At 48.7% G+C, this 10,000-nt stretch overlaps 1 protein-coding gene across 2 annotated transcripts in view; it reads left to right on the forward strand.

The window, feature by feature from the left end:
- The window catches only part of LOC126570447 (histone acetyltransferase KAT7), a 47,797-nt gene that overhangs the window by 8,476 nt on the left and 29,321 nt on the right, over positions 1 to 10,000 (forward strand). For both annotated transcript variants that reach the window (XM_050228199.1, XM_050228200.1), the window contains exon 4: positions 8,147 to 8,240. In XM_050228199.1, the coding sequence (XP_050084156.1) occupies positions 8,147 to 8,240 (94 nt within the window). The remainder of the gene's footprint in view (positions 1 to 8,146; positions 8,241 to 10,000) is intronic.

The following is a 10,000-nucleotide window of genomic DNA, read 5'->3' on the forward strand; positions in this document are numbered from 1 at the left end:
ATGGATGGATGGATGGTAGACCAAACAAATGGCTTCACGCGTCGCGCTACTAGTGAACGGAAACGCGTTCCGCAGGTTTCAGCAGGAGAAAGGAAAGCCAGACACATACACGCTCACACCACCACAAAAAAGGCTAGACATCATGGGGATGAGGACAAACCAGACAACCAGACAACAGAAGTTGGGGAAACGCAGGATAATAAAATTTGATGCCGCACACCGATTCTTTGCTGCGCCGCGCCGCGCCGCGAGTCAGTCATTGTGCGAGTTTATGTTTTCGCTGGGGGCCATTCGATTCCGGTGGCACCGCCTGCCAGGATGCTGGAGCTGGAGGTCGTTTTTTTTATTCCTTTCTTTTTTTTATTAATTTCTTCATTTCACGGCGAGACTCGTCGTCGTCGTCTCCCCTTTGGTGTCGTTGCGCTGTTGTCTGGATGGTTGTGGTCGCTGTTGCTAAATTCATTTTTGCTATAATTTTTGCGACAGTTTGTAAGGTTATTGTTGCACATGGCGCGCACGGTTTAGGGTGAGATGAGGTCGATGCATCTGATCCTGATTCGCGACAGAGCGACATGGGCCCCGGCCTGGCTCCCAACCTCGGTTCCGTACCTTTTGATACCAATTATCTGATTGATGTGTGAGTGTGTGTTTGGGAAGAGAAGGGAAGGCGAGGTGAGGTGGCCACGGTGGGTTCTTTGTTCCGGTCCGGAGTCTGCCCTCTTTTTGACGGGTAGTGGGAGGCGACAGGGGTTGGTTTGGCAGTTTTGAACGGTGTTTAGTGGCAGGCAAGCTACGACGCGACGAGTAGCATGCCATGACTGACGCCGGTATGGATGGATGATGGTGTGAACGATGGTGGTGTGCGCATTGTTCTAGCAAGCCGCTTCATCTTAGTTAACATATGCATATAGTTACTGTACAAGTACTTCCCGGTTGGTTGTTAATAGCAACACAATACTGGCCTGCGGTTCAGCCAGCCCCTCTGCGTCACTGGCCAGCTAACCAACCTGGCTGGTTGTCTAATACAGGATGCAACCGTATGTCCCACTAAGTCCTAGAGCAACGAAATGTTGTAATACTAGGCTGGCGGCGTGCAATCGGGTGTACTGTGTGGATGGATTTACCGGCGATCGAGATATCGACGAGAAATGATTTATTTAATAATGCATAATTCAAAAACAGCTCCTTCAGTTCCTGCCTTTGGCAAGATCTGCTTCTTCACAATTATTACCTTTTCATCGATTTGTCTCTTACGTCTGCCGCCCGTCTTGGGCGGCTGGTGTAAGGTTATGTGGCTATTGATCGAAAGCATTATTCAAATGAGCAAATTTGAATTCTACATCCAGTCATAAAATCAGAGAATGGTGCCATTAGAAACGGTCCCAGTGGGCCAGTGCACCTGTCGTTGCGTTGCTTCGATGTCGTGCTTCCAGCTGGACACTCCAAACGACCCAAGGGAAATCGGTCGTTTTGATGCTTCACTTTGGATTTGGTGACTGGACATAACCTTACTGTCTTTTTTCGATGTCGTTATCGCTGCTTAGCATGTGTTTAGCAACAAACAAAATATGTTTACCATCTGCTACACTCGCACACATAATGTTTTCGCTTGTCCGCTCAATTCGAAGCCAATTAAATGGACTTTCGCGACCTCATCTCCAAACCAGACAGCTACACCTACCTTCCAACGCCCTGTATTGGATTTATGACACTCGGCGTACTACATTTGTGGAAAAGGCATCTTCTTCTGGGCGCACGGCGGTGGATTGATCGCAACGGCACCAGTGCCTTTGGTCACCACCAATAAATAATCCACTCGGTGACTCGCTGGTACCTCGGACCATCGAAATCGAATTCGAAATGCTAAAAAAACAGAACCAAGCATGGTCTCCTGTGTGTAGGCCCGGGGTTTTGTCTCGTAAGTAAATAAATAAAAATATGAAGAAGATTTATGGAACTCAATTTGTCGTTTAGCGAACGCGCGCGCTACCTACTCCCTTTTCGGGCACTCCGAAGGCTGCCGCCAAGCCGTAGAATAATTTCACGCCTTTTTCACGCCTGTTTCACCTTCGCTGTCACCACCAACTGCCCAGTGCGCTTCGCCAATTCGCGAATGTCTTCAGATGAGCAGCAGCAGCAGCAGCATTACCAAGCCACGTGCGCGCTGGTTGCTCTTCTCCGTTGCTATGCCTTTTCGAGGCTGTCACCAAACCCGCAAGTAGTGGCGTGTGGCCGCCGAAGACAGCAGCAGCAGCCAAATGGACATACAAAAAAAAAACGAAAGAGAATACGATTAATGTGCCCGAAAATGTTGTGCAAAGCGTACCTACCCAGCAACAAATAAAGGGCAAATAAATTTCCAGCTCATAATTAACCTGACAACGCGCGCGACCGACTCCGTTGGTGAACTCCTGCTGCTGCTGCTTTTGCTGCCGATGGTTGCTTTGACTGTGCTCCGGTTTCTGGGGTCCAGCCGCTTTTATTTTTTTTTTGCTGCGTTTTCCGGTGTCGTTTGAGACCGCACCGGGTCCGTAGGGAAGATATGCCCAGGCGCCCAGAAGTTGATGGCAACGAACTCCCGAGGGTGGTGGCTGGGAATGTGCAGAGTGCAGGCGGGCATGTAATCAACCTCTCCGGAGATTGTTTGCTTAAATCATATTTCTTTCAACCTCCGTCCGCCCTCGGGACGGAGGGTTTCGCTCTTTTCAGCGCCACCGTTGCACCGAATTGAATGCAAATGCCATTTGGTGGTTGGCATTTTTGGTCTCCATGGCCGCGCCAATGCCAATTTTGGTGGTGGGTGGAACTCGCTGTGCTCTGGGTTGTGTGCATCAACTATTTATGGATTGCCTTTCATTTCTTTGAAATCTGCTTCTTCGTTTGTGTGTTGGTGGCCGGCTTGGTCTTGGCCCGCAAAAAGAAATGGAAGAAAAACGAAGGAAATTAATCCCAATTCCATTGGCCCCGTAGGAGACAGATTATGGCTGGCCGTTCCATGGCCACTCGATTTTTCTAATTTGCTCGCATCATAAACTGTTGACCACCGGTGCTGCTGCTGCTGCTGGTGGCTCGTAGTTTCCGCAAGCATAATGTTCCGTGGTGTCCGCGATGCCCGGTAGCGCCTATCCGTTCTGCAGATAGTGTTTTTGTGTTTTGAAGATACTCCACGGTGCGGTAGCACCAACAATATTCCCCGTTACATACATGCGCCTTCGTTTTATGATCCCCTCGCTCCTCGGTGTGAGGATGGTCGCATTTGAAATCGCGTCTTCAGCGATTCCATTCATAAAAGCCGGGTCTGCCTCCCGCCGGTGTGTATGGCAACATTTTTCGGTGACTGGCCGCCAAGGCGATTTGATGGCAGCACTTCGTTAATGGTTTCTACTAGAATGCGGCGAGCAACGCGCGCTATGCGACCGCAACCGCGGCCAGATCGTGAACGGAGCATTAGCGGGGTTCCCAAGCGCCCCACTCGAGACAGAGAGACAGAGAGAGAGGAGAACGGGGTGAAGATCGGTTCCGGAGATGGTCCGAACAAACGTGCGAGTGCCGGTGCCCAAATGAAATGTACATAAATTAGCACATATTTTATCTGGATTACCTATTAGAGGTTTGAACTGTTCTCTCCCTCTCTTATTGTGGCGTCGTTTTTGCTTTTTTCCATCCGTATTTGCTGCTTCCTTTCCGTTTTCGGTGATGGTGGGGTGGGGGGGAGCGATTCGCTTCTTACTTCCGTCAATGCGCCGGAGTCAATGAAATCTGCAATCAAAAGACGCAGGAAATGGTGCAAAGCACTCTTGTCGTTTGTCCGAGTGACCGGTGCTCCGGATCACGCAGGACGGCCAGAGTTTCTAGCCGGCAGGCAATGGTGGGCATCCGATTGGAAGGTTCTCAATTCAGCTCTTCCGTTTTCGGCCGTTTCTTGGTTTTGGCTGCTGCTGCTGTCGTCGGACAGTGCATCAGCGTGCTGCTAATGCTCTCCCCGTGCCAATGGATCGTGGATCGTGAATAGGAAACGGGAAGAGGTGGTGGGTGCGAGCATAGATGATCGGTGGAAGTAGATATCACCGGAAATTACCTGACTTAATGTTCCGTAGCCTGCGAGAGCCGCTATAGAGCTGGTTTGGAGGCTCGCCTCTGGAGGAGGTCGCTCCTGTCGTGAAGCGTAAAATTTAAGCAAAAAGCGCCACCCGATCGCCGGCGATCTCTCGAACCATCACCACCGATGGGCGGTAACACACAACACGTAAAACAACGCATGGTAAAGGCAGAAACAGAGAGAGAGAGAGAGAGAGAGAGAGAGAGAGAGAGAGAGAGAGAGAGAGAGAGAGAGAGAGAGAGAGAGAGAGAGAGAGAGAGAGAGAGACTTGTGTTTTTTGTGATGTGACCGCGCCCCTGGCCACGGAACGGTTCGCTATTGGTTTTCCCGGAAAACATGTGTAGCCTTTAGTGTACGGATAAATCTATCCATCCCCACTCACCACCTTCCATTCTATTCCTTCAAAAACGGAAAATTAAAAAATGAAAATCGAGAAAAATGACTCAATGATCGCGGGCGCGAGCGTACTCCGGCCGAGGATCGGGAACACAGTTGGATGGATAATTGGAATTCTATGTCAGATAGGAATGGGAATGGGCAGATTAAAACGATCCCTCTCCCACCCCCCGGTGTATAATTAGTGCTAATGATGATGATCATGATCATGATGATGGCTAGTGACGGATTTTTCGGAGCGACGGAGACGAAAGGAGAGCGGACTGGTTCGTTTTCAATTGAGATCCATTTTGTTTCAATTCAACTCTATCAGTGGTTGGAGTGTTTTTTTTCTCGGCTTTTTCCTTCGCGTTCTCAGTTGTTCTAAGCGTGTTCTTGGGGAGGCGCAAGTTGTTCACCTGTGAGGGAAACGAACCCGGTTGTTCCGCGCGGGCAAATTGAAAAGCAAACAGTACCAGTGGCTTTGGACAAGGATCAACATTTGTTGCTTTATTAGTTTGGAAGTGAGATTGTAGAGTTTTTGTTGATGAAAATGAAATCAATTCAACATTAATGTCTTTAGATAGATAATTATGATCGTACATTTAGAATCTATACGCCTATTATTATTTATTATTATTCCTCGCCTGGCTATTCTGGACCAATGCTGGAATATATCCTTCTAATATTATTAATTATATCCGAATCTCTCTGTCGTGGATATAGCCATCTTCCGACATAATAATTTCGTAGCACGTAGTGATCAACTTCGTTTTCAATGTCGAGGATAATGCATCTTATTTTGACTGTTAGTAATTCTAGAATCACTTTAGATATCGTAGAGGAGTTTGATCTTTTCGATTAAATCTTTTCCGAGAGATGCGATCCTTTTCGGTCCTTTTTGTTATGGTATCGTTTGATTGTAGAGCTCCATGATCCTGATTGCTAACTGTATTATGTTCGTCAATCACTTACTTTTTTACTGTTCTTCTTCAAAACTGTTTTAAGCTATGCGTTTTTGAGGATGCGTCGATGCTGTACGTTTAAATGAGCTTAGACTGCTTCAGAAGTGTCATTGAAAAACGATTTAAAACATGTTCAACTCCTAGACATTCTTCTGAAGCACAAAAAATATAAAAAAAGAAAGTATGAATCTATTTCGAAACTAAATACTGACTGTTGCGACCTATTTTCCAGTGGAAAGCGATCATGTAATGGTCCACTCGTGTTTCAATCTTTTATGCCTCCGATTGTCTATCGTCTCGCTCTTCTTCTCCTTCATCAGCCACATCTCTATCTTGTCTTGTTTATTGTTTGTATTTTTTTTATAGAAGAAATGTTCCAAAATTCACTCTCTAGCTCCCATCTAGTAGTTTTACGAGCTGTGCGTGCGGTAAAAAAATTGTAAACCGCTCTTAACACATCTCCATCCACTTTATTCCTTCACGGATTCACGGTTCGCGGCCATTCCGTCGTCTTGCCACCTGATATCCACCAAACGGATCCGCCAATCCACAAGCTGACCCTCGATAGCTGTCGATGATTATCATTAACACGAGTCGTCGGGCGGGTGCTGAGCTCCCGATTACATGTTGTCCGATAGCATGTTATTAGGTGCCTCCACGTTGGTCTGTGGTTGGTGCTTTACTGCTGCGACCCTGTGCTTGTTGCCAGCAGAAGGAGCAGCAGCAGTTGGAACTCTGCCAAAAAACAAACACCCAAGCTGCAAACTCTGAGGGCTCTCTCCTTCTCCCTCTCTCCGGTACTGGCTATTTGAATCTAGATGATAAGGATCTCCGGCTTGTAACCGGCGCTGGAGCGGACGAACTTACCGTGCGCGAGCACCGGGCATCAGTCGGCAGGCAGCTTTTATGGGATGCAATTAACAAAATATATTGAATCAGATATATTAACAACAATAAAAGGCAAGCACTGGAAAGCGGGCGCACAGTGGCACAGAGAGTGGGGGCTCCAAATGAAATGTGGGATTCATTTGCCACCCCTGTCCACCCCGGCTCTTCCTACGTCCCTGTTTGAGGCCACCGTTTTTGTTTTCGGATCCCTTTTCTGCCGTTTTCCAACCCCGAATTCGAATGAGCACATTGTGGCGTTGCGTTGCTGCTGCTACTGGTGCAAACTGAAGACGCGATCGCGTCTCCCAAAAGGGTCCCAAGGGGTCGTTCGGACTCGCTGCACACATTAGAGACAGAGGCAGGGAGGAGAGAGAGAGAGAGAGTGGAGGTCTTTGGCACCTTTCAGGTCGGATCATCGGAGCTAAAGATGATGGAACCCAGATAACGGGTTGGTTGTGGATTTTGTGGCCAAGAACAACAGTAGCCACGGCACTGCACTGCTCCCCGGTCCCCGGTCCCCGTGGTAATGATGGCTAGAGTAAGGGCGGAGTGCATGCAAAAGTGCCATCCAGTGGCGAGTCCGGTCATCCGGTTGGAGTCAGTGAAAAACCATAATTTAATGCAAATTAAAGGGTGTCATCGTCTTCGTCGCCAACGTCGTCGCCTTGCAAGTTCACGGTACTAAGCCCTGGGCTGCGACGCTTTGTGACACCCAGAGAGAGAAAGAGAGCGAATAAACTAAGCGAAAAAAAGTTAACAAAAATAAAAATAAATCATGATTGTTGATGGTCCCCACCGCATCAACCTAAAGCATGAAAAAACAATAAATAATGACGAAACGGAATGGGTAGCAAACGCGCACCATCACACTATCATCATCAACCCTCTCTGCCACCCGCCCTGGTGATGTGTCTTTTCGCTTTCGCCGTTTTTTTCGGTTTGGTTTGGTTTGGCTCGTTTTTTAGCTTTTGCTAATTATAGCAGCTAGTTTATTTGTTTACACTCTTGTTTGTAAGATCACTATCACTAGCTGTGCCCGGGGGCCCTCTTCTCGATCGGTGTACGATCGCACTCACATCCCCCGGAAGGTGGTGGTGTGTATTAATTGGCATTTCATAAGCCCACAGCATAAACGATTGCGCGCGATGCGCCCTATGCTAGCGCTTCACTGCCACAATGTCGTCGTCGCCATCATCATCATCATCATCGTCATTGTGTAGATTTAAGGTGCTTGTAATGAGGATTTTCTGGTGCATTTTTTTGTCCGTTATCGGTGCGGAAGGGTGGGTGGGAGGGGCTGCTAATTTGTTCTCACATTCACCACATGTGGCTGTGGCCCCTCCGAAAGCGAACACATGTTTTCCATTCGTTAATGTTGCGTTATCGCAGAGTGATGATCGGGGTGGGATAAACAATGGTGTGTGCCACGCCAAGATGGATGTGTGATCGTAAATGACAAATTAAAGCAGTGGCAAAAAGGACACATTGGTACCGAAGGATAGCGTTGGCTCATTTTTACGTGGAGAGCATCGCTACGATCATCGTGGTTAACAACATGGGAGTGTTTCGAGGGAGCTTCCAAGCCAAGTTCGCCGTGGCCGACTTCACATTTATGCTAATATGCAGTGCTGTATACATTATGCTAAACGATCGCCAAACAGACACACAGGGATTACGCATGCATATGCGAACAGCCACCACCATCACCACCATCGCCCTGATATGCTTCCGTTCTGTGTGCTTTAATGTGCAAATTGTCTTCTTCTACGCTCGACTCTAACCCTATTTCCACCGGTTTCTTCTTTCCTTTTCGTTGTAGGAGAAAAATTCGTTCCTCAATTACAACGTCTCCTGCATACTGACCCTGCCACCGTACCAGCGAAAGGGCTACGGCCGGTTGCTGATCGACTTTAGTAAGTACACCCGCTAGTAGCACTCTCTTATTACTCGTTTTACCGAGGGGGGGGAGGGAAATTTGGGGAACAGAAAGGGTACGACCGTGCACGTGTTCTCTGTCAGCGCGAACGAACATTTGCGGCAACGTCGCGATATCGTGAGTTTGATTAGAGTTCGGGGGGGGGCCGAGTGGGTGCACACAATTTACATACTTTCGCCATTTGCCATTTGTGGACAACACTCTCTCCCCCGCCGGGGGCGCGCTCTCGCAGAAAAACCATACGGTGCTGTCGCTGGTCCACCCTCATGTGTGATGGCTCATTGTCATATTTGCGATCTCGTGAGTGCGATAAGATATCAAAGAGTTAGGGAGAGTAGAGAAGGGGAGCTACGAGTAAAGGTGAAGGACCCCTGGAGTCCCTGGCGGACGAGAAATGGCCAACAGGATAATCGAATCCGGGGGATATTCTTATATTAGCTTAAAGGAATACGAGGGATTAACGTCCTTTGGGGATCCTCAAATTGTTTGCTGGCTTTGAATTCGCCACAATTTTGTCCTCGATCCTCGCCTCCTTGGAGCACAGCTGACAGCTGTTTCGATTTCGACAATTTTTTAAAAATATTTAAACAACAAAAGCAACATAGAGCGCGTGTCCGTTAGGTGAATGACCCCCCGGGGGGCGTTTCCAGGGGTTCCACTACAATTTACATACCCAACGCACGTAGGGTGCTGTACCGGAGTGGGGCTTATCGGGGTAAGGGATCGACCGGAAGTGCGCAAAAGTATGCCAAAAGCTGGACGGACGGACCATATGGGTTGGTTTCGGGTTGAGTTCGAGATATCGAGGGTCATGTTGTGTAGTAGATGTGTTTTATGGCGTTGAGGTCCCGGGTTTTGTTTGCCAGCTATCGAAGGTCGTCGTGCACGTGACCATAGGGGGCATAGCATGAGTCACAGGACATCGCAAGAGTTCAAGGCCCTGCGCTGTGAGGGAGATCTTTCGGAGGGAACTCCAGAAACAGAACCTGATGATTCCAGAGCCACGGTTCTCGATTTAAATCCCATCTACGGTACGGTTCGTTGACCTAAAGAGCCAACAAGCATCGCGGGCATTAGTACCGAACGTCTCGGTCTGTCTGAGCCAGCAAGCCAGCATTGAGAGAAAAACGCAATCATTTGCGTCCAGCAGCAGCGTCTAGCTAGCTGCTGTCGGCACACTGGTTAGACGTCAGAAACGACGTACCACGACGTGAAGATGGCGCCCACGAGCTAACCACGAGCGCTAGTTCCGTTTGCCTGCACCTGATTGCGTGATCGCAGTAGCCACTGACCAGCCGGGCCTTCGAACTCCTCAATGTTTAATGATTTATCGGCGCTCTGGTGTGGGGCTCTGGTGGTTAAGGGCGAGGTTTCTCGCGGTGGTGTCTTACCGTAGCGCCTAGTCTTGAGCGTTTGTAAAGAACAGTGAGTGCGACTCCCGAGGGAGGTGCACGCGATTTTTTCCACGCGAACACGGCGACGGCTGCATGGCGAGAGTAGTAATTGCACATATCCATTCAATCGAAACCACCCAGTGGTCCCGTCTGGACCAGAGACGCACCACAGACACACAATTACACTACGAAATGTTGCATGGGGGCCCCCGCTGTAAGAACGTTCTTCACTGGCCAACGGCAAGTTTGCAGCCCAAAATCTGCAGCCCAAATCGGGACCAAATTGATTTCGATATCGCGTTTCGATCGTCTTTTCCCGACCACCACTCCCGGTGCTGATGGC

The sequence above is a fragment of the Anopheles aquasalis genome, chromosome 2, assembly GCF_943734665.1.
Source record: "Anopheles aquasalis chromosome 2, idAnoAquaMG_Q_19, whole genome shotgun sequence".
NCBI classification, from domain to species: Eukaryota; Metazoa; Arthropoda; class Insecta; order Diptera; family Culicidae; genus Anopheles; species Anopheles aquasalis.